The sequence below is a fragment of the Plodia interpunctella genome, chromosome 15 (genome assembly GCF_027563975.2).
Source record: "Plodia interpunctella isolate USDA-ARS_2022_Savannah chromosome 15, ilPloInte3.2, whole genome shotgun sequence".
NCBI lineage: Eukaryota > Metazoa > Arthropoda > Insecta > Lepidoptera > Pyralidae > Plodia > Plodia interpunctella.
The window spans coordinates 1,959,922-1,985,428 of NC_071308.1; the positions used below are offsets into that span (position 1 = coordinate 1,959,922).

General features: G+C 36.6%; 2 protein-coding genes across 5 annotated transcripts in view; both read left to right on the plus strand.

Annotated features, from left to right (window-relative positions):
- Nucleotides 1-15,750, plus strand: part of LOC128675724 (OTU domain-containing protein 7B-like) — a 45,458-nt gene extending 29,708 nt beyond the window's left edge. For all 3 annotated transcript variants that reach the window (XM_053755300.1, XM_053755299.1, XM_053755301.1), the window contains 8 exons: nt 3,021-3,146; nt 4,428-4,578; nt 8,360-8,610; nt 9,034-9,278; nt 9,654-9,859; nt 10,313-10,558; nt 11,091-11,273; nt 12,764-15,750. In XM_053755300.1, coding sequence (XP_053611275.1) covers nt 3,021-3,146; nt 4,428-4,578; nt 8,360-8,610; nt 9,034-9,278; nt 9,654-9,859; nt 10,313-10,558; nt 11,091-11,273; nt 12,764-13,058 — 1,703 coding nt within the window. In that variant the 3' untranslated portion in view covers nt 13,059-15,750. The remainder of the gene's footprint in view (nt 1-3,020; nt 3,147-4,427; nt 4,579-8,359; nt 8,611-9,033; nt 9,279-9,653; nt 9,860-10,312; nt 10,559-11,090; nt 11,274-12,763) is intronic.
- Nucleotides 15,751-16,661: 911 nt separating this feature from the next.
- LOC128675895 (trithorax group protein osa-like) lies at nt 16,662-25,438 on the plus strand. 2 transcript variants are annotated; one of them, XM_053755641.1, is made up of 8 exons: nt 16,662-16,870; nt 16,948-17,883; nt 18,432-18,533; nt 19,265-19,336; nt 19,874-19,980; nt 20,532-20,587; nt 23,595-23,682; nt 23,846-25,438. In XM_053755641.1, the coding sequence occupies exons 1-8, from the start codon at nt 16,778-16,780 to the stop codon at nt 25,260-25,262; spliced, it is 2,871 nt and encodes a 956-aa protein (XP_053611616.1). In that variant the 5' UTR covers nt 16,662-16,777; the 3' UTR covers nt 25,263-25,438. The 2 variants fall into 2 exon arrangements, with proteins under 2 accessions (XP_053611616.1, XP_053611617.1); XM_053755642.1 differs by lacking the exon at nt 19,265-19,336.
- The last annotated feature ends 69 nt before the right edge of the window (nt 25,439-25,507 follow it).

Sequence of the window (25,507 nt, forward strand, 5' to 3'; positions counted from 1 at the left end):
CTGGTGTCATACCCACATCCTTACACACTAGTCTCAATATATTAGATATACATCCATTAACTTTCACCCTACTACAAAAAGCAGTTATACTAAACACTTGTCGTATAGTTCGCAAATTTCTTTCTTCAGACTCTTAATTTCTTTCTTCTTTTCAATTGGTTACGTTTGGCCACGAGCTCGCGTATCCAATAAAACTCCTCAAAATTAATTTTGAGTGAAATATAAAAATACAAATAATAATAATAATATTAATAAAATTAATGTCAAAAGTTCATCCTCAAGTAAGTATTTTAATTATTTGAATTAATTTTTATTGTGTAAATTTATCTTCTAAATATTCATTAATTGTGTAATAACATTTATTAATCAAGATTTCCTTAACTTTTTGTAAAAACGTTTTGATATTTTCTATTTCTCTAACGGCGTTTGGGAGTTGATTATAGATTTTTATAGACATTACTAGGGGGCTAGTTGAGTGGAGTCGGAGGCGTGAAATAGGCAGCTGCAACTTATTTTGATGTCTGAGTGTGTATTTGGTTACCATATCTTTCCGCGATTTGAAAAACTCGGGATATTTTCGGGTAAATTTGCATGCTTGTAGGATGTATATACACGGCAGAGTTAGGAGTTTGTGCTTTTTAAAATAAGGTTTGCAGCTGTCCGTTTGTTGTGTATTTGTAATTATGCGCACAAGTTTCTTTTGTAGGGTAAATATTCTATCACAGTCGGTTCCGTTGCCCCACAAAAATGTACCATAACTAAGCCATGAGTAGGCATAGGCGTAGTACGTGATAATTGCCGTTTCAGCGTCAGTGGATTTTTTTACCTCTCTGAGAGCATACGCGAACTTAGATAGTTTAGCACATAGCTTTTGGATATGCGACTTCCAGTTTATATGGCTATCTATGTTTAAACCCAGAAGAGTAAATTCATTTACTACCTCCAAGTTCATCCCATTGAAACTTATTTTAACATTTAATGATTGTTTTTGGTATGGATGGAAGACCATTAATTTTGTTTTCAAATAATTTATTTCTAAGTTGTGCTCATTCAACCAGTTTGACGTTTTTGTAAGAATGTTAATAAGTTGTTCGTGTAGATTTGTATTATCTTGAGCAGATGTTAGGATCGAAACATCATCGGCAAATAGGACACAGTGCTCTTTGATTATTTTTGGAAGATCGTTTATATATACGAGGAACAATAAACACCCGAGAACGCTACCTTGTGGTATTGAGATGTGGTATCTGCTTTTAGGATCTGGGTGGAACTGGCAGCCACTACCATTGTTTTGGAGTAACGGATTTTGATGCGTGCCCGTCCGCCCATATAGGGGCTCTCCATGTTCATATAATGTGTGTCAAAGTAGATTTGGTCGGAATGATATATTTTTAACAGTATTGTCATATTCGTCATGTTAAACTGTCTAGATGAATTGGACGGATGATTATTATATTAAAACTAGATGTTGCCCGGGGCTTCGCTCCCGTGGGATTTTTGAGATAAAGTATAGCCTATAGCAATCTTAGATGATGCATCTTTGTAATGGTGAAACAATTTTTGAAATCGGTTCTGTAGTTTCGGAGATTACCCGCCTCAAACATACAAACTCACACGCTTACCTCTTTATAATATTAGTATAGATAGATACCGGCGAAACCGCGGATAAAAGCTATAAAGTTAATGTTAACATGTAAAGCGTATTTCATTACGAAGCAAATGTTTCACGTACACACTTTTCGTGTTTTCTGTTTACACACGTAATGAAACGGTCCATTATAATTTGATACGCTGTTTAAAGACACACTTTCATATCGTTACTCATGATAACAAAACAAAAGGCAGACGTTTTGGTTTTAAAAATATCATATGAAAATACTTGGTGATTCACTGCCTACGAAACTAATGTTGCGTGCGTTGAAATTGATATAGGTACGTGGTTTACTTTTTTTCGTCTTATTTGACGACCTCGGTGGCGCAGTGGTAAGATTCTTGCCACTGAACCGAGAGGTCCCGGGTTCGATCCCCGGTCGGGTCATGATGGAAAATGATCTTTTTCTAATTGGCCCGGGTCTTGGATGTTCATCTATATATGTATTTATTATAAAATATAGTATCGTTGAGTTAGTATCCCATAACACAAGTCTCGAACTTACTTTGGGGCTAGCTCAATTTGTGGAATTTGTCCTAGTATATTTATTTATTTAAATAATTTTTGTCAGTTATTCAGTCACGCATAAGAGTCAAGCTTATTACTTACCTCTGTTATACAAATAACGTCTATATTGCTTTTCGTAATAGACGGCTGATGGAATAGAGTTAAAAGAGTTAAAAGGTCCAAAATCGCAATTAAACAAAAGTAAAATGTCGTAGAGAAAAAAGTAAAAACTTGGTCGAACTAATCAACTTATGAGTGGCCAGTAACTTTATTGGTCAAGCAATACATACAAGCGACCTACATCTATGAATATTAGAATAATGATAATGCCGTAACCACAGACCATTTAAACGGTCTGTGGCCGTATCAGTGGCGTCTATTTGTCCCCACAAATTTATACGAGTCGACACGCTAAGAAGAAGAATGCTTGTTAAAATTTTCGTTGTTGAGTACACTCGATTTTAAATCGACTTAGTCGATTGATTGACTAATTTGTCTTTGTCTACTTTTATCGATATACTCCGTGCCTCATGAACCATCGATCCTCCTCCAGGCATGAGGAATAACTCAGTCTGTGGGCTAATCGTGATGATTAGCCTCGATTACCGTGTACTATTGTATACATGAAGATATAACTTCACATGCCGTTGCCCGGTATCCGCCCGCAATCGGTAAGGTCCATCAGTTTGCCTGTCCGGAGTGCCCTAACCTATATTCAGTAGCAGCTTCTGATCAAGTCATTGAAGTCTCTGTGGGAACTTCGACAAGAAAATATTTAATTTGTCTAAAGCCCTCATGTGACTGTTGTTTTAAAAATGTCTCTCCAGTTCTTTTTCAAATATTACGTGCGTTTTTTTTTCAGATCGACATAGTGCGCCGCTCCGACCACGCGCGGGCGGTGACGTCATCGCTCCGTCTGTAAGCAGCTTGGACTTAAACATGCAGTACTCCGCACCTTCCAACTTGGTACTCACACCGGCACCTGAATGTAAGTACCTACACCGCGCCTGGTTTTTTTTCTCTTCACGTTCCATTAACATGGGTATAACTGGCCGCAAACAAGGCACCGAAATTGGACCGAACAATATATGAAAAATAAATCTAAATTACGTCATGTCTTGAAGAGTCGAGTCATGTCGACAAGGATGATATGTGTGATAATGGTCTGACAACTCTTGTCGAAGATCGTGCGAAGTGGAGTAGTAAAAGTAGAAAAAAAACCCTGGGTTCCGACGCTTAACAGTCAAGAACGCTCACATGAGAGAGAAAGAGAGAGTTATCATACTGAAGAGGAATTCGTAGTGCTGCCTATTCCCAGTCTACTATGATAAAGCATTTAAAAGTAAAAATAAATTATATTTGTATTTTTCTAATGAAACAAATTTAGTCTATCTAGATTCACTCGTTTTACATTACAATGATGACACACGTGCAGACGGTATGATAATTACATACATACATCAATTATCACGCTATTGGTCAACGTACCCGATTTGCCTCAATGACGAATTGCGTTTCACACCTTAATGCTTTTGTATTAAGGTTGAATGTAGCGTTATGTATTGTGAAGGGCGTGATAGTTGATTTAAACAAAACTCTTTCAGTGTTTGACCTATCACCTGCTTATAGCCAAGGGCAGACATTGACCTCTGGAAAACGACTGTTTCATTTATATTCAGTAGCCTCCGTTTTTATATGCTTTTAATATAATTAATTCTCTATTTTACATATTGAATGAAAAACATCAAATATAGAAAATGTCAAAACACCAATTAGACAACACGACCAATCGCCAGGTCATACATGTATATGAAGACGAACCTAAAAACCCCTTTTTGAATGTATATGAAGACGAACCTAAAAACCCCTTTTTGAATGTATATGAAGACGAACCTAAAAATATCTTCTCAAATGCATAAACTAACGACTAATGCCCAAAAAGTTTACAATAGTACAACTACTATGCAATTTAGTAATTTAAATATTTCCTTTTTCTTACTGTAACCTGACTTTTACATCTTCACATGAAGTAAAATAGAAAAAATCTTCAATCCTTAACCCAAATAAAACAGTAAGTACAAACTACAAAGGCACTGGTTATATGAAATGATACTATCAGCAGACAAAAGACTGACTATTCCAAATGACTTTTATTGCAACGTTACTGTTTAATATTTGTCTATAAAGGACTTTCCTCTCTCTTCTCTTATACAGAGCATATGATAGTTATATTAGTCTACAAAATATAATTTTACAATCTTATCCCCAGGTCGCAAGCTCTCCCGCGGCATATCCCGCGCCACAGACAACGAAGGGCTTGTCTGGGCCCTTCGGAGCAACACAGAGCCAGATCTCAACACCCTCAGTTCAGATCACATACTACTACTACCAGATATATCTGTGTATCCGCCGGATTTTAGGTAAACATCCTTATTTTCGCATTTTTAGCTGTATATTTTTCCTAGTTGTTGCCTGCACCTCCGCCTGCGGTAGCCCATGTTTGACTTTGGATTATTAGCTATGTCTATTCTAAATTTCATCAAAATCGGCCTAGCAGTTTAGCCGAGAAAACGTGACAGACAGACTTTCGCATTTATAATATTAGCATGGATTTGGCGCAGTCGCTGCTCGGTACATGTTGAATAGGGAGACTTTTATCTCCATATTTAGTCCCAGCATTTACTGTAGACAACAAAGATCGATCGGTTTAGGTCATGATATGTACTACTATTGCATTCGTTTATTTTGAGTATTTTTCGCGCATTGGTGTCTATCCTCCAGATCTAGTTTTAAAATACTTACCTTAAAATAATTGATATTTTAATCAGTTAAGATTTCTTTCGTGTTTTTGGTGCAGTCGATAGTATAACTCTTTGGTATTTCCATTTTAGTTAACTAGGTTACATACAATCTCATGTAATATCGTATCATTGCCTTATAGCTCAAAGGATATTTTCATATATTCTAACAGAAATACATAATTGTACTCCCAACGCATATATCTGTTGACAACGCGTCATTATTATTTACCATACTAAATATAGCTATGTAAAAAATAAACGTGACGCATTGCAGCCATTTGCAGGAGTCCTTACGTATTTATCTGAAGATGTAAAGTGACTAATTTGACGAAAGATGTTTCCATTTCTTGTGAACAAAAAATATTTGTTTATATTCCATTTTCGTTATTTTGTAGATAAAGCCATAAGCCACATTTATCAAGTTTAAAAAAAACATATTTTCTTGCTGTCCGCTAGAACCCTGACTTATACACTTGTCTCCTTTCTGAATAGATAATTTAACAATCAAAATAGTATATATCACTTCTATTCTATGTCATCTGAAGTAAAGTGTGTAAATTGTAAAGTAAATAAAAAATATTATAGGAAAAAATCACACAGATAAAAATCTATAGAGAAAAATACAGATAATAGAAAGAAATTTCTATAAAAATAAATAAAATAAATATATTAGGACAAATCACACAGACTCAGCTAGCCCCAAAGTAAGTTCGAGACTTGTGTGATGGGATACTAACTCAACGATAATATTATATTTTCGGTTCAGAGGCAAGCACTTTATCACTGCGCCACCGAGATCGTCAGAATTGAGTAGTACCCTTGTACTTACATCAGTTTTTTATGTTTAAGTTTTATATTTTCCCTGTTATGTTGTGTACGTTCCACTTTACATAAATAAATGCAGATTGAGTTCCCTCCGGAACAATTGTTCCCGCCACGTAGTCCTTTTACTTTTAGCTCAATGCACCTTTGAATCATCATTCAGATGTCTTCTATCGCTAGATCTGAAAAAATAAATATACCTAACGCGATACATTCCTGAGTGAATCAGCGTTATCGTGGTATTCTCTTATCAATAATTGCGAACACTCGATGGCATTCTGTTTTATTACGAGATTACAAGTTAACATTACTATTTCGTGATGAAATATCTATCTACTCTGCTTTTTTTCTCCCCACATTAATAATTTAATGCCACGTAAATTATGTCCTTATATAGATTTTAAATAACGCTTCGATCCTGGAGATAAATTGAATGAAAACTATTGAACAACAATTGGATCGCTACAAATCGGGCTACGCGGGAATTGATTGATTGGGAATTGATCGGGAATTGATCGGGAATTGGTTAAGAAGCGAAAACTTAGATACCACAAGAGATTATGGTAACAATGTTGATGTGATTTTGGCGCTAGTGAGCAGGTAGGCCGCCCTCTAAATAGTACACAATAACTTATAATTTGTAGTATCTTCAATTTTCTGTATGTACAATTACTAGCTGTTTCGCGGCTTCGTCCATGGCAAAAAGTAGCCTACGACACTCCAGCTCTCCATCTATCTCCGCACCAAAAATCTCCACAGTCAGTTACTCAGTTTACACGTGAAAGACAACAAACAAACTCTTTTACATTTATAACATTAGTATGTATGTTTACTAACACAGAATTTAAGTTTTTGTATTACTAACAGTATGGGCTATGTCTGAAATAAACGCATTTTATTTATTTTATTTAGCGCAATTTTTAACTATCGAATCGTTATAGTATTACAGACATAGCAGCTTCGTTATGTTGGCTTCGAGCCAGAGCGACAGTCCACACGCCACGACCGACTTTGAACCCGTACAAGTCACTGTTTTGTTTACCCTCAATTGCAGCTTTATGTGCTTTACACACGAACCTATATTCGCGTTAGAAAGTTCAGGGTGAATTGAATATAGAGCGCGCGAATCATAGTATGTTTTTGTGTTATTGTTACACATCGCTGTATATTAGTTCTCAGATGGAGGACCTGTTAGAATATCACCCCGATGAATAACTTCTTTCGGTAGTTTTCAGACTACCGCGTTGAATTTGTATAGCACAGAAATGAACGATTCTATCCATGCGGACTCAACAGGTGTAATGCCTGACTAGTTGTATTGAAGTAAACAAAATTAATAATCTATATTGTAGAAATGTTCATATCAAATATGCAAAATAAAGGAAAAATAGATTATGTTTCGCGTTTCTACACGCTGCTCTGTGGCGCGGTAAATTCGCTGTCTTCTTCTGCAATAATTATCTCCCTCTGTTACATGTGCGTATATCCTTATAATAGCCTATTTGTTGGTACAGTACCGTGGTACTGCATTATTTAAGAACCGTATAATTAAGTAAATACACTGCCGTGTACGTAAATAGGTACGTTAGGAGTCAAACGTATTTGTTAAACTGGAGCCAATAAGAATATCTTTTGATGTTAAAGTACCTAATAAAGATTATTTTAAGGAAAATAAAGTTTTTTTTTTAAGAACAACTTAGTGGCTTACTAAGGCTGATAAACCTTATTATTTTAACTTATAACTTCGCCATTCCAATTTCGTTGGTCAGCGTTTTTATTTAGGTACCTAGTGCGCGTGCTCTACCTAAATAAAATAGCTTCTCTATGTTCACCCTTTGTTTGTAAGCACTGAATTGTTTATTATGAAGGATTCATAGGCGAGTAGGGAATTCTTTTGGTGACATTACAATCTTGATTATTTCCGTGTTTTATTTCCACGGGATTCCCCTTCCAGAAATGAAATTAATCGTCCCATTTATTTTTACGTGTTAAAATTGATCTATGAACCAAGAAAATAATGTGAGGTAAGTGTCGTAGATAGTTGATTTTGTTGACAGGCAAATGCAACATACTTATCAAACATATCCACTGAAAAAAAAATATTTCAAATTGATATTCGGTCGAATATAGGTGAACAGAAGTAAGCCCCCCGTGTAATATAAAAGATTGGTTCTTTTATACTGGTTCAATAGGTTCAATTTATTAATAAGCAACTGTTGCTTGTAATGGGAGTATTTTACTACCACTACCCCACTCTTTTCATGCCATTCCTCAAGTATTCCGTCCGATGAATTGCGATATATCGATTACTAGATGTTGCCCGGGGCTTCGGTCCCGTGCGTATTTTGAGATAAAATATAGCCTATAGCAATCTTGGATAATTTACCTTTATAATGGTGAAATCTTTTCGATAGTTTCGGAGATTACCCGACTCAAACATACAACAAACTCACAAACGCTTACCTCTTTATAATAATAGTATAGATTGTGGTAGTCAAAAACGCGTATGCTCAGCAGTGGACTTGTTACGGCCGAAATTATACAGATGATGATTATAACGATACATCCCTCTTTCCAGAACATTCATCGAGAAGGACCTCTTAGAAACAGCCACACTAGTCACATTAGAATCAGCCAATATATTAAATTGGTGGCGGCACGGGCGCGTCCCGGGCGCTCCCAGATTGTTGCCGCTGGCGACCTCTGGTGACGGCAATTGTCTTCCACACGCCGCTTCGCTGGCGGCGTATGGCTTCCATGACAGATTGCTCGCGTTGAGAACGAAGGTTCAGGCGTTGTTGTCTGGAGAAGGAGGTGATAAACTTACAAGTAAGTGTACAAAATACGGATGCGTGAAATGGCAGTGTTATTACTTGGAAATCTGGCCTTAAACTAATTATGAGATCAACTCATTACTTTTGGTAGTTGTATTTTTTACTACTAAGCCAATAAGTACTTATTGAGGACCAGCTGTTCCCCACAACTCAGCCAGTGGTAGCCATGTTTGACCTCATGTTATTGACTATATATCATCAAAATCGGATCAGCGATTTAGACTTGAAAACGTGACAGACATCGGACTACTCTTGAAATATTAGTATTATTCTGAATTTGTGTGGAATCAATAGACCGTATTGATTCTACACACGTTCAGAAATGTTTAAAAATTCATATTTTCCTTATGAGCTTATAAGTTCATAGTTTAGATGCCGTCACTATAGGACTGCATATTGATTGATCGCGTCTCCACAGATGCGATAAAACGCCGCTGGCGCTGGTCAGAGAGCTTCGCGCTCCGCAGCGCAGGCCTCACCCCCTCCGAGGCCGAGTGGGAGCGAGAGTGGCAAGACGCCGTCGCGGCAGCTTCAGCGGAACCCAGGCCGAGGCACCAGCCAACGGCGGCACCACATTATGCTGGATTGGAACAGCTACATGTGTTTGCCTTGGCCCATGTTATGAGACGGCCAGTGATAGTCTTCGCTGACCGAGCGCTGAGGGTAAGACCTATATCTGTAGGTTCTGATCTTAGAAGTCATCTGAATAATGGGAGGTACATAGAGGCAGTAGCGGCTCCTCCAGCGGAACCCAGGCCAAGGCACCAACCAACGGCTGCACCACATTATGGTGGATTGGAACAGCTGCATGTGTTTGCCTTAGCCCATGTCATAACGTCACAGGTCGTCACCTGTGATAGTCTTTGCTGACCGATCCAATAGTGTATCATACTATAGATTTTGATATAAGAATGGAAGATGGTCTACAGTACCCAAGGCAAGATATCAGCTTAGAGACTATTATCATCATTCTGTTTATTTTTTATTTAATTATAGTAAAATGTCTATTTATATCTATAAAAGGTTGTACCTTTTCAGGACTTCCGCGGCGATCCCATAGCGCCAATACCGTTCGGTGGCATCTACCTTCCGCTCGAATTGGCACCAGAACTGTGCAGTAAAACGCCGATCTTATTGGCCTACGATGCGGGCCACTTTTCAGCGTTAGTCCCCTGCGAGCCGCTACCGACAGATGGCGCTAGGGTGCCTTTGGAAGAAGAAACTGGCAACCATATGCCTATCAGGTTAGAGTTTAAATTAGCATGAAAACATTATAGTAAAACCATTTTATTGGTATAAGATGGACACTTCTCAGTTTTGGTACCAAAATAAATAATGTTAGGGTGCATTTACAAGAACAGTACTAGGAGCCATATGTGAATCCCGTCAGGACTTATTCGGGTTAGTTATAGCTTTTTACCTCGTAATCTAAGATACGTTCCAAATTCCAACAAAGTAATGTGAAGTATTTGTAACATTTTTATTTTATTTTTTTTTTTACAAAAATCGTAGTCGCATTTTCACTTGCCCTTGTAACTTTTTCACTCATTTTATGAGCCCGCTAATATTTAAAAAATATAAAATATATATTTATTCAGACCAGAGATTATTAATAATTAATTGTGTAGGTTCCTTTTTTCGTTCTTATTTTTCGAAAAATCAAAAATATTACTTAATAAAATTCTCCCTCGTTTCAGATTTAGCGTCGACCCCGGCGAAGACTTCCGCTGGGACGTCGAGCCGGACCAGAAAACCATAAACAACCTCCTCCCGGACGAGTTCCAGAGGTCCACAATGATGGCTGCCTATTTAGACCTGGAGCGAGTGGAATGTTTATCACAAAACCAACCGCCTGAAGAATTGAGAAGGTCCCTGGACGCTCTGTCAACTAAGAGCACGAAGCAACTTAATTCTGTGGCGAAACAGTTTGGCAGTATTGGCAGGTGAACATTTTAAATAATAAAAATTATATTTTTTTTCTACGTTATGTTATTTTCCTGCGCTTCTTGATGTCTTCATAAAAAGTTGGGAATTGGCCTAAAGAAGTGAGACAATGACGTTGTTCTTTTCGTAGTGTGTAACTTGGTAACTAGATGGCGCTATACGCTTTTTAAAATGTTATTTATTTATTCATGGTGGTTTGGTTATAAATCAAATTATCATAGATCAAATAGTATTTATTACTATTCTGTAAATTCTATATTACTGTATGGGGTAGGTAAAACTATATCTAGATTTAGCTAATTGTAAATATTGTTTATTTAAAACTGACATAGTTTCGTAATAAGTAATACTAACTACATCTTGTATCGAAATGCTAGTAGTTCGTAGCTTTGTTGTAAATATCATTTTATTTAGAATATGACGTGAAAACGTGCCTGTGAAGGCCTAATTTCGGAATAAATTATTTGATTTTGATTTGATTTTAACTGTTTGTCCGAAATAAAGAAATAAATAAATAAATTCCTCGCTCAGATCGATGAGCAGCAAGATAAAGAAGAACTTGGGGTCGATGGCGAAGCTGAACAAGTGCAGCGGCGGCGGCGGCGGCGGCGCGGCGGAGGCGCGCGGCGCCGCGTTGTGCTGCCGCGTGCTGGCGGCGCGCGCGCCCGTGCAGGAGGAGATGGTCAAAAATTATCTCAACGAGGCTTACAATGGGTGATTATTCATTACATTCACCAATTTTTCCACATACAAACGAACGAACTAACACACAAACAAACAAACAAACAAACAAACAAACGAACGAACGAACGAACGAACGAACGAACGAACGAACGAACGAACGAACGAACGAACGAACGAACGAACGAACGAACGAACGAACGAACGAACGAACGAACGAACGAACGAACGAACGAACGAACGAACGAACGAACGAACGAACGAACGAACGAACGAACGAACGAACGAACGAACGAACGAACGAACGAACGAACGAACGAACGAACGAACGAACGAACGAACGAACGAACGAACGAACGAACGAACGAACGAACGAACGAACGAACGAACGAACGAACGAACGAACGAACGAACGAACGAACGAACGAACGAACGAACGAACGAACGAACGAACAAAGAAACAATTTTTCTTAGGAGTACTAAATTATTGGCTATGGTTTTATGATCGGCCGCTCGCATGTCTTTACTCTGGGAACACAGTTTACCAATGTGGCATTTTATATTTACCAATCTGGCATGAATATAGTGGTCCTATTATAGGGCGAAACCTCACGATACATCATGATTTCCAATAAATATATATTGTTGTAAATTAATGGACACACAGTGTTGCCAGCCAAGAAGACAAAGTCTTAAAATTAGTTTGGAATTATATACATCACTTAGTGATATCAAAAAAATACTTAAAACTATGTCTACTGCCGACTTTCAAAGCGCAGATGAAGAAGAAACGTCGCAACATACTTCACCGCAATTAACAAATGCAGATCTTAAAATCGCTACAGGAGTTTGTTTACTAAACAAAGTCGCGTCCCGCTGGCTATCCTTATGTATGTTATCGTTAAAACTACGCAACTAATTTTTTTTATGATTGATATTTTAATAAATAGTGTAATACTGAGGAAGATTTACGTGTAGAGGCTGACTAGTCAATCGTGTCACAACGTATTTATTAAAATCTTATATATAACATGGCAACATTGAAATTGTTTCAACTGCAGGCAAAATATTTTTATACTTTAGCCGTGTCCGGCCATTAATTTCTAATTTCTCATTTTATATGACTATTCTCTAGTAAATTATGCCTAATTCTTTCTAGATGGTTTAGATGACGATGAAATCAAAAATACGAACTACGGTAATGCTGGGATTAAAAAAAATTTAAGACTATACTGCTAAATATTACGCAAAAGTTGTAATGTTGCAATGAGATTTAGTACAAGGATTGTTAAACATCTAAGTACTCATATGTATATTTAATAAAATAATGAAAGTATCAATTTGGTATTTCGTAGTATATTCAGTGTTAACAACTAAATTATTTTTAAATTTACCGCGGTTTTGTAGTGCCACGACTCGCTATAATTGATTATGGTATTGCCCGAGCGAAGACAAGTCGGGCCGCTAGTTATATTCAAAACTAACTCAAAATAAATAATGTTAACAATTTTTTTTTCCTAAAGGTACATGGCAGAAAAGAACAGGAAAGAACACCCGTCCAGCCAGCCCTCGCAACCGCGCTACGGCACGGGCCGGTCTCAGTTCTACGCGGAGGCCGACCGCGCGGCCCACGAAGTGGCCCGTGGCCTCGACCCCCGGCCCTTGCGGCCCCCCACCGACCGCACACTTTACTTATCCAAGTCCACCTTTTACGACGACCGTCCGCCGTCGCCTAAGCCCTGCAGAGCGCCGCTATGTATGTATTACGGCAGTGCCGCCAATAATGATTATTGTTCTAGATGCGCTCGATTGCAGTAATGTCTGCTTTTAAGGTGTGTTTTGTTGGCCAATTTTTTTTAATATCTATTGGTTTAATCTCGGCCTCGGCCATGTTAGGGCCAAAGAAAAATATATTATTTGGTTATATATAAGTATAGTGGACCGCCACTATCGAAATCAAGTCGCTATCCAAGGCTAGAGTGAAAATATATTTTTTCATTAATCATTTGCAAAGATGAGGTCTAGGGTGTTACACACATAACACACACACACATAACACATGTGTGTAACACCGTAAACCTCATCTTTGCTTCCCATCTGGTTAGATTGAGGTATATGGTTTCGATGAAAGAATATTCGGCCGGTGATATTATATTTTTTTCCGAGACAATCCAGCCCTAATCGAGTTTTCAATCGTTGGAAATTATTTTAGTAGCTTACATGACTATTATAATGTTCTGATTTGGCAGACAACTTTTGAAATCTAGTACTATTACTAGTACTAATATTATTATCACAGGAGACAAATATACAGTCTAGATATCTATACATCTAATAGAAAATATCCTGCAATCTTTATCCTATAGTTTAAGTTAATGTTGGCGGACTTTTATTAAGTTACTTAAGAATATTTAAGACATCATCGCCTTACGTTAGCTGACACTCGACACGCAGAAATTGTATAATATACTGCTATAGCGTGTCTAAATGTGTTAAATAAATAAGAGTGAATGTATTTGGGGTATCCATACAAAGTATGTTATGATCTGATTGACTATCTGTTAATTTTTATAATGTTCATCAACATTTTAATGCCCACGAGCCTGAGATTCTAAGAAATGTAAAAATATATTTTTATGAATATAATGAAGCTATAATAACTCCATAATATATAATACATACTACAGAAGATTTTAAAGTATATTTTTACTTAGAATACTATTTTCCTAAGTAAAATGTAACGATATGACCTGTTATTTAATTCATACTAAAACATGTTTTCCACATCAAATTCGTATACAGTACAATATATACAGTATATTTTTTGTTAAATTAGTTCAGAAACCCTGTTATGCCATACAATTTCTGCACGATACTTAATTATCGAAAACTAAAAAAATATATATTATAAAAAATAAATTTGAAAAATATGGTGGCGCTAGTGTGCGTGTGTGCCTCGACTGCTATCGTACCAAGTGCCAAAAGTGGCTTTTTAAAATATTTGAGACTTGACCTGGTAACAGAGTGTATTGACTAATGTGTTCAAAATGGGGTGCCAGGACCTACGGGGTAATATTGGACAATATAAGGCAAGCTGTTCATTGTTATTATAGATTTTATTGACAGAGAACTTATGACGACAAAGTATGATTAATTTATCGTCAAAATTTATATATTAAAATAATGTTTTGTTTTACTAAATTTTTTTATTTTGTTTTGTAAATATAAGTCTTAATTATTTTTAGAATTTCACGTTAATATTTGAGAATTTTTTTTATTTCCATTCTTGTAAAATATTGCAGTCTTATAAGTTTGTTAATACAAGAACCTCGCTCCAAAGTTGCAATGTCCAAGCTCTATTAATATAGTAATTTGAGTATAGTAGGAGAGTTGCAACATTAGAGAAAGGATCTTGATAGGATAAGTCGGAATATAAGAAAGACGGAATATAATTAAAAAGTATACACTATTTTTGTAACAAATACATATTTTTTCATTCAGTCGTCTGTCTACCTCAAAAATGCAGAAACTATAATTTTGAAAATTTATATAGTTAATTAAAATTCAGTCAGTAAAGCAGTCATTTATTTGTCCTGATCCATTCGAAACATCGATGTGAATCAAATTTGGCGGACATTCTAAAACTAAATTTTGATGTAACCTAGTTTTTTAACTTATCAAGTTTAAGTACTAATTGTCTGAATTCAGGGTAATTCTATAATGCACTTTAAAAGATATTACTAGTGGTACTGTATATCCTTCACTACATATAACCTTTTTTATTGTAAGATGAATATTTGAGCTTGGAGAGTACTCCGTCCTTGGTTTGCTCGTTATAATACATAATAACATATTTTTGATCTTCTAGTCCTATATTTAGTATAGTAAGGAGTGATTTAGAATAAGCGGTTTTATTAATATTAAGTTATAAATCATTTTAAGTATGTATCTATTCTAGTATACAACACTAATCCCCCACCAAGTTTTGTTTTGTATATTGTTTATCATCGGTTACTAAAGCGCTTAGTAATAAGCGCATAGCGACTAAAGTCGTATAAATATGGCATTGTTATCGTATTGAAATTCTATTTGTGTTACTAATGAGCTTATATAGTATACATGTGTAGCTATAATAGATCTGTGAAATCATGAACATGGATAAGTGTAATATCATGACAAATATTAGAATATCATATAAATATTGTCTGAAAATTAAACTGAATCAAATTATTATTTTCTTTTTTTATATAGCTTAAAGAGTATGAGCATTTTACTTTTGGATCCTTTCAACAATTTTATTCGATACATATCAAGTTAATTTTGAGATAATAATTATGCTTAAAATGTTCACATTCGAATGTTAACTGTGTACATATTTATCTATGTATAGAATTCCAGAAAAAATATTGGTGTCAGATAAAACAAAAATGTTATATTTTTTCATGTATATCAGACAGTATAGAAATGGCATATCACGTTTTGTAGAATATACATATTATGTATTATAATAGAATATGTGTATTATTTTCGTTTAAAACCCCCTAAATGCATTTAAATTCCATTAACTAAATACTACTATTGACAGATGATACTGGAGCCGGTACTCACAAGTGATGCAAAATACATAAAATAGGTACCTCTATATGGCTGTCTCTCCGTGGTCCAACCTCTTATGTATTGCGAGGTATACATATTCATAGGTATAACGTAACCTTTCACACTGTCTGCCGCCAAAAAGAAGATTTCGGTAAAGAATAATATTTTTTCAAATAATAATTTCCATTACCTAGGCACCTACTATTAGAGATGACCAAAATTTGTCGACAATGTTATGCCGGCTATACACTATCGCTGAACAGTTGGCCAAAATGCGCATTTAGAATTACATTGTTAGTTATTCATTGAGGCAAATAAAAGCTGTCATTTGCATGAGACGCAATTTTTATTTATTCGAGTCGGCTTTCGTCAAGTTTTTTAGCGTGTAGCCGGCCCGGGGCGGCATTATAATACGATGGCGCCACTGAAGCAGTATGTTGTAGGGGAAAGTCACGGAAAAATAATTTACGTCCACTGTACATTTGTTATAAAAGTAGTCTTAATTTTAAGTAAAAATAATTCATGATGCAGTCATAAAGCTTCTTTCTAGCCTTTGACTAGATTAGAATCCCTAATGGGAAAAAAAAGGGTGGCATGCGTGCGTGACTGATGCTGGGATAAGAGGACGAAAAAAGAATCCGTTTAAAAACGTTTTTTGCGATTCTCGGAAAACTTCAGCACAATATAATTATAATCTAAATATTTATTTTGCTCGATTTCACATGAATATCTTATGCATATACTTTGATTATATATTATATTGTTTTAAAAGTTATTTAATTTAAGCACTTTAATTTAAATTTAAATGTTTGATCAGTGTGTTGTGTTTGTGAATTTTTGAACGCAAATGTCATCGCGCGTGTGTTTTAGAAAAGATGCATTTTGTGAAATAAATAATTATTAGAAATACATAATGCTTATCCAGGAATATCTATAAAATAATGTCGGGGGGTCTTATAGATAAAGTATATATAGGTCCAGGTTTGGACAATGCACCGGCCGCTTTCGACATAAAAGGCCGAATCCTTGGCCCCGTAAGTACAATGTTTTTCACCGATTGTTTCCAATTCGCATTAACAACCAACACTCATGTTATTATATTTTATTACAGAATGGAACTAATTTAGAATACATCCGGTCAGAGACAGGGGTGGTAGCGTTGTTGAAAAATGATAAATTCGAGCCTTTACATTTGGCGTTGCATCATACGAGATCCGAGGCTTTGACGGCTGCACGATCATTAGCGCAGAACCTGATAGAGACTATACGTGCAGAATTAGCGCAATGGACCGCTGCTCAGGCTGGTGCTCCCCCGCCGGCAATGAATGTGCCGCCTCCTACTTTGACGACGACATCCGCTTCTTCGGCGCCGCTCCCTGTGCCGCCGCCAATCGCTACCGTGTCAATGTCGACTCCCCAATCAACTATCACGACGCCACAATCAGTTATTCCTCCAGTAGTCAGTGTAGCACCCGCAAGCACGCCTTTAATGACTGTACGTCAGCCAACTGTCTTACAACTTCTTCAACCTCAACAACAATATGTTTTAAATCAAGAAAACGGGCAGCTAATTCCAATTGTACAACCGGGTGTGCAGGTGTCAAATACAAATTTTACATCTCTACCAATCGGCCAGTCATTGGGTATTCAACAGCCAAACTTTGGCACTCAGTTAGTTGATTTATCAAGCATGCAGCCCGTGAATGTAACTCAGTTACGGTTGAGTGGTGTTCCGTCTTCCATGTCAATGATATTGCCAAACGGTTTTACATTGCCACAAGCAAGCTTAGGTTCAGCAGACACAACTACTGTGAGTTCAGCAACCTCTACTCCAGTTGTATGTGCAGCGCAAAGCACGAATGCATCTCAGAAGATTCTGTACAGTTCAGATAAAGGTGATAAAGAAATAAAGTACATCCAGGGAGCTGACACAGTGCAATGGACAGTTCCTGGCTCTCAGACCATGTTGATTCCGTACCAGCAATTGCAGGACTTGACTTCCAATCAGGCTGGTCTCGCCAGTTTACAACATCAACCGTTTGTTTCTGTAAGTACTGTTATAAAATGGATTATTTTTCATACTTTAATTCAAAAAGTTTCTTAGATTTTTTATTTCAAAGTCACAATAAATAAATAAATATATTCGGGATAAATCACACAGATTGAGCCAGCCCCAAAGTAAGTTCGAGACTTGTGTTATGGGATGCTAACTCCACAATACTATATTTTATAACAAATACATATATAGATAAACATCCAAGACCCGGACCAATCAGAAAAAGATCAAGATCATTTTCCATCATGACCTGACTGGGGATCGAACCCGGGACCTCTCATTTCAGTGGCAAGAACTTTACCACTTCGCCATCAAGATCGTCTTTCTGTCAGTATTGTTCAATACTGAGAGAAAGACAGCAATTGTAGTTGTTTGGAGCAGATTGATATTGCAAATATATTGCTGTATAAACTATAACTACACTTTTTCTCAAATACTTTTTTCTTATAAGGATATTTATTTGCATATCAGTCTAATAAGCTTCTGTTATAAAAATGAATAATTTAAATTAGACTGAATATAACTAAATTGTATTGTAGATTGCTCCAGCGGGTGGCCTGCCACAGACCTCTCTGCCGCTCTCCGCAGCTCAGTTCCAACAACTTCAGGCTTCTGGCACCATTATGCAGCTAAACCAAAAGGTACCTTTACTAACTTTACATGTTATTAGAAGAAGTCCCGCTGTCATGTTTGTCTGTCTGTAAGAAGGTGATAAACTCAAAAACTACCATCCGGATTTTTGTGTGATTTAAACCAAATATAGAGTGTTTAGTAATTTATTATGATTATATCTGAGCGAAGCTGGGATGTGCCGTTAGTCTTACATAAAAGTAGGCTTATTGGTTGTGAGAATATAAGTAGAATTTCTTCCAGATAAAAGAACTAATTTTAACAGTTTTCAATATTGAATTATATACATACACTTATAAAATGTGAAGATATATATGGGTTGAATGAATGCCCATAGAGCCCTAGGATGAAAGAGAGAGAATCTTGAGGACTACATACGCGCACAGTAGCGCCCCCATGACATTTTTATAAATTTATTTAATTAATTGTATGATGGAAAACTACAATACTTTAAAATCCTTGGCAAAATATTGTCAATATATATATATATATATATTTTTTTGCTAAGAAACAAAAGTGATTTCTCAAACTGTATATAACTGGAGAATCTAACGTTCGGCTAAGTAGACAAATTTACTTAGTTCTCAGTAATTCCTTAGTCAAACTAATTATAAGGCATCAACATAGGCTTCCATAACTCTCGATCCAATACTGTTGTGCGGCCTTTGCCCAGCAGTGAGACACAACAGGCTTATAAAAAAAACATAGAGGCAGTATCCTAATATTTTTTGACATTCCCCAGCCTATAGTCAGCAGTGGGTCTTTGATAAATATAATATCAACGGGACAAGCCTCGTCACCTCAGATTATTCCAGTGAGCATTCACACACGAAGTTCCACACTAATATATGTTGTAGATCATGTTGCTTTTTAACTAAATTTTAAGTTGGTTGCGGTCTTTACTCATCAAAACTCATCGCGCATTTTTTTCTTCTAATCATCTGATTTTTACGTATAGTGCATTTTATTACTTGCCAGCAGTTTTTGGAACTCTGCTTAACACCTTCCTTTTCAACCTTTCAACAATATTTTCAAAAATTACCTACTTTTGTTGGACATTGTTTTGTTTACCATTTTAAAAAGTATTTTATCTTTATTTAAGATTTCTACGAGCAAATAAAACTAAAAAAAAAAATTAAGAAATATATGTACCTACCTACTTTAAATTTTTAAAATTAAATACCTTCATTTTTTTAATCTGTGCTGTTTATAGTTGGATGCTTTGCAATATGACTAGAAATCCAGTTTATTATTTCTCGTTTTTAATTTTCATTCAAACACGTCTGTAGTTTCAAGACAGCATGCATATACGTCGTAACTAAAAGAAAAATATTTCGGCATCAATTTTCAGAGTACGCCCACGCCCACGAAAAATGTGAGTCACGATCAAAGAGGTCAAAAGAGGCTATCCGACGGGACGCCAAGTCAGTTGCAACTGCGACCCATTGCGCCGGCAGGGTAAGTTCTATTCTGTTTGTTTTTAGATCAATAAATACTAACGCCTCTTCTTTACAGCTCGGCAGTGACAATTGTTTTTCCATTCGAAGTGAAAGTTTGCATAAATGAGTATCAACTAAAATCAATTTTAAGGCAATTGGCGTTTAGACATGTCTTATTTATGCTGACTTTAAAACACAACTGGATTGTAAAGAGAAAAGTTTTGCACGGGGATTTCTGTTTCTGTGAAGGGATACTGAAGAATGTTATACCGACGCCATTGAGGATTCTTGAAAACCCTATTTTTTCACATCATAAAATTTTCACTAGTTTTTTTTTTCAAATCAACATTTTACAGCCATTGCGCATTAGTTTCATAGAACATTGGCCAGTACTAACTTCAAATTAAAAAAAAAAACTATTCTGCTGCACAAAAATACTGGCCGTTATATTAAAATGGTTATGAAATGTTCGAAAATATGTTTAGCCTAATTTGAAGCCTACCGAGTTGGCAGATAAAGTCGAGTTTTGCATGAAGTGGCGGGTGATATTGAAATCGTGTGATGCCGCAGGTCGCATGTTAGCCAGGAGAAGGCGGGGCGAGACGGCCGTACGTGGAACTCATCAGGTATACGATGCAGCGAGCGAATTGCGAATATCGGGCATATATTTACATTTTAAAGTTGGAATTCGAATTGGTTTTTTTCTAACCATGTGACAAATTTCAATAGTTTCTGGAAAAATAAAGATTTTATTTATCTATTTGAATAAAGTATGGTGTTATCGTCGAAATCTGAAATAAAGAATGATGCTTTAATGTAAAGTAAGCCATGTATTCGCACATAGTGTCGATATAAAGCAATTTACAACCCAAAAATTCCATTATAATAATAACCTAACATATTCGTGTAGAAGTTGCATCAACGCTGCATTTGACAGGTAGTATTCGTGTAGAAGTTGCATCAACGCTGCATTTGACAGATAGTATTCGTGTAGAAGTCGCATCAACGCTGCATTTGACAGATAGATTAAAATATACAAACTCACATGTGGGCGTAAGTTGTTTTAATTGAACAAGATGCTGAGCAAACATAAATTATTTTTTGTACAACATCAGTCATCTAATATTTTCATATAATTTGAGTGTTAATACACATAAGAAGAATACGCCACCATCGACTATTCCTGACTCCAGATGCAGCAAAATACACATGATAATTTTATGAAAATAGACTAGATAACAATGTAACTGTTAAGTTTGAAAATTATGAATTCTCGATCTTACTTTAGTGTTAAATCAATTTGTGAAAATTGTCCGTATATACTTATAAAGTTTATGTTTGTTCTGCGCCTAAATGTACATATTAATTTTTGTTTTAACATTTTTACAAAGCATTTGCGTGGTCAATAAAATTCTATATTCTTATGTAGAATTTTTTAGTGTAGAAATGTAGTAAGGGAAGACATATGAGAAAAAGATTCCTTACGAATGAGGTTTATTTATTGGAACATGATATCTAACACGCCAGGCGCGTTTTCCTAACATTAAATAATACTTAATTTCTTTGATATTTTTTTTTCTTACTATGTTTCACAAAGTATCATAACTTTGCTGAGCGTTATAAGTCTATTTAACTGTATTTTATTAACCAAGCGTAACAAAATTGTTAAAAATCATAATTTGCATTCTATGTCCCTTTCAGTGTTTACCCGAGTGACGTCTGTTGAGCGAGTACAAGGAGTCCAAATATTTTTTTAGTTTTACAGATAAAACTTACCATTGAAAGGGATGCCAGTGTGAAAGAAATAATTTATTTGATATTGTACCCATATTATACAGACAATGTGTCCCCGTTCGAGCGTGCTGAGATTTTGATGGACGTGGTTGATTTGGTTTGGTTGAGTTGTTCACAATTATATTGTGCTGCCGACGTTCCTCCAACAACTCGGACGAAGCAACTTATAATAAATACCTACTCCCTTAGCTGTTGAACAATACAAAATAAAATATATTTTTTTTGCATTTTGCCATTTTGCGTATGCGTACACGTAAGGAGTGCCCTTGGCGTGAAAAATGCGTAATCGCGTAGTTGCGCAATGCGTTGAAAGATTTGTGATCGTACCACCGCGTAATATTAATTTTATTTATATGATTCGATTTATTAGTTACAGCAAGTATTTTTTCTAGCTTATAAGCGTATTATGTTACAAACGCGTACGTAATTAAAATCCTTCGCATAAAATACTGTTTTTACGTTTCTAATATGGCTTTACATGCAATTTGTTTAGCCGTCGATATCAAGTGTAAGATAAGACAGACTGCAGCAAAAGCGTTAATAAAATAATGAAGGCCTGAATTTTCGAATTAGTTTTTTAAAAATAGGTACAAAATGCATATGCGATGTTGCCACGGTATAATAAAGCGTAAATGATTATTTTCAGAGTTCCGAACAAATAACTTTAAGAAGAAAAAGACGCCGAGCTTGGTGTATATATTTATTTATTATCGCATGTTCTTTTATACTATTTATAGTTCTCTACACAGCTCTGTTATCCAGCTCCGTCAGCAGACGACATAGAGAGATCTTTGACATATTTTTTTTTCAGAAATCCTGACGTTACCTGTGAAGCGTTCCAGGAGAAAACGAATTTTGTTCACCAACTTAGTTGTATTGACCTTATTTCTTGTTCTTCATAGTTCTTGACAGCTGGTATATGTAGGAGCCGAGCCTCATCATTTATTATTGTCTTCATGACCAGGGCCACCTTCCCGCGGAATTTTAGAAAGTTGAGAAATTATTATTTTTTTGAGTTTATTAAGGATTTGCTGGATACAGAAATAAGAAGATACCCTGACAGTACACGCTACAGTTGTGATTCTTCGCCGTCTAATCTCATAGTATCATATCACTTTTTATATTAACAGATACAATCTTCTACAACAGCGGAACAACTGGTGATACTCAAGATATTACGATAATTCATTATGAATTTGCACGTTCTTTTATTACAGAGGCGATCTCCAATTATAGCTAATGAACTGCAGAAATGGATTGCGTCTGCGTCTTAGCCTCGTATTCACTAAAACACGTGAAATTGAACACCGTTTGCGTTTATAGTTGGATGCTAATACTACTATAATATACATTACAAGGATACGATGCTCAAAAAATTACCTAACACGTTAACTGCGGCTTGACACGCGTGGCGCGTTCAAGTATCTCAATTACACGCGAGGAGTGTTTACCGCGAACAAAATTTCAAAAATCTCTGGGTGTTGTTTAGGCCACAATCAACGTGTTAAGCGTCGTATTTACTAGAACAATACAGTTTAGGTATATTGTTTGATAATTCTACTGTATAGTATACATAAAAGTCAAACTGTTCAGTGAATACGAAGCTTAAGAAATTAGCTAAGCAATAACAACAGCACAAGCGTAGTAAATGCATGTCGCGTAGGCCCAAGCTAAGCTTTTACCGTCTGTCTATAAAGAGTAGAAAATAAATGACAGCGCTCATTTAGCTGGCAACATTTTCATTCAATTTGGTGTTGCAATGATAAAAAGCGTGTAAAGTCCGTTTTCTGCTCTTTCTAGACAGGTCAGAATATTTCCTGACATTGTTTTGTGTTGCAGTTAGAGACAATACGGTGGTCAGTATGGGCATGAAGATTAATCCGGCTCACGGGACCATCATACACGTGTCTTCCGGACAGCAGACCAAGTGAGTTATCAATACGAATATAAATGTGAGTTTCTCTATCACGATTTAAACAGCTAGTAAGCGTAAAGTTTTATAAATAATATCCTCAAAGACATAATACTGAAATGCCAAATTAACTGACCTACTTGAAATGTCAATGTAATAACGTTTTCTATCTTTACAGTGTTTCGGCCTCTGGCATAACCCAAGACGGAGCGGGTATGTACATACGTCAGATAGACAGAAACGCGATTCAGATCCAATCGAGCAAGGACGGGCAAAAACAAGACGTGACCAGTAAAGTGCAGGGCACGCAGAACGTGCAAATGATCACAGTCCCTCAGGGCATGACCGTTCTTCAAAACCCTTTGAACATCAGTCAAATGCCTACAGTCATAGGACAGCCTAACAGCCAAGTCTACATGATACCAACAAACCATCCGAACTTAGTCCAAGGTGGGTTACCACCTGGGTTACTCGGCCAACAAGTTATCCAATCAGGTCAGAACGTCACGGTGATGCAGCCGAACCAACTAGGAATGCCTGGAGGAGTACAGTATAACGTTCCTTTGATGCCGGTCAATATGCCAGCGAATTCCCAATACATGCCTACAGGAATCAACTTGAACACCCAACTGTCTGCTCAGCAAATAAACGCAGCGCTAGGACAACAGCTGGCCAATCCTAATCTAGCAGTTTCTGGAACTATCCCTATAGTTCAAGCGCCCCCTTCGTCTCCTATGACCAATCCAGCGCAAACCTTACCAGGGACTCCACCTGTACACCAGATTGTCCAAAATTCTTTCACTCCAACTTCGCAATACACGGGAATGCCGCCTCAATACATGATGCAGCCTAACTCCAATACGATATCAGTGCCAGCCAATAATACCAATGTTCAATACTCTTTACCATCTAATCAAAGCAGCAATCCTGCTCCAAACAACGGCAATGGGCAATCGAATACGACGGAACAGAACGAAGCCAACGGTAATACGAATCAGACCAACTATATCACATCGTCTCAAGAAAATTACAACATGTCTGGAACGACCCCTGTTCAGAATCCTCCGCCGCAGAATTTCCCAGCAGACGGAGCCACCACTCAGCCTCCAGGGTTTAACCCTGCTAACCAAACCAGCCAACCAAATTACGCATCGAACGGTAGCAACCAAACTTACGTTAATCAAACTCCGACCAGTCAATCTTCAAGTTATAACCCGAACTCTGCGAATGGTTCTAACCCTCAATCGAACCAGAACTATGGGACCACCCCAGCTTCCAACACGCAAAATCCGCCACAAGGAAACTTTTCACCGTCGACCACGCCGGCGCCAAATCAGAATTACCCAGCAACGAATCTCCCTAACATGCCCAATGTGGCTTACCCTCCAAATCAGAATCCTCAAAACCCTTACCCGAATGCTACCGGTCAAAATTTGGCAGCTTATGCAAACAATCAGTATCAATACACCAGTAGGCCGTGGTTTAGACCCAGGTATGGATCACCACAAGGGTCTCCTTATAGTTCCGGGGCAGGACCCCCTAACGGACCCCCTATACCCCCCATGGGCAACTATAACTACTGGCAAGACAGTTGAGAGATAAACAGTTTTGAGTGGACTTTCTCCAGTGAAATGAAGTGATTTATCATAGAATAGTTAGAGTAAGGCTACTCGTATATAGGTTAAGTTAGAACAGAGACTGCTTTAATTAAAGAGTACATTTATAAAATGTAAAGATGATCAAATAAAATATAACATGACATTCTTCTATATGTTTGGATTTTATTCCCTTATTCAAATAATGTTACAATTTGGTGAAATATGATCCCTTCGCCGATTTG

What these genes read in the sequence shown, in the direction of transcription:
- LOC128675895 (XM_053755641.1), top strand. Translation starts at nt 16,778, where the DNA reads ATGTCGGGGGGTCTTATAGATAAAGTATATATAGGTCCAGGTTTGGAC. An exon ending in CGTCACCTCAGATTATTCCA is followed by an intron (nt 19,337 to 19,873) that starts GTGAGCATTCAC and finishes ATCAATTTTCAG; the next exon opens with AGTACGCCCACGCCCACGAA. An exon ending in CGACCCATTGCGCCGGCAGG is followed by an intron (nt 19,981 to 20,531) that starts GTAAGTTCTATT and finishes GTGATGCCGCAG; the next exon opens with GTCGCATGTTAGCCAGGAGA.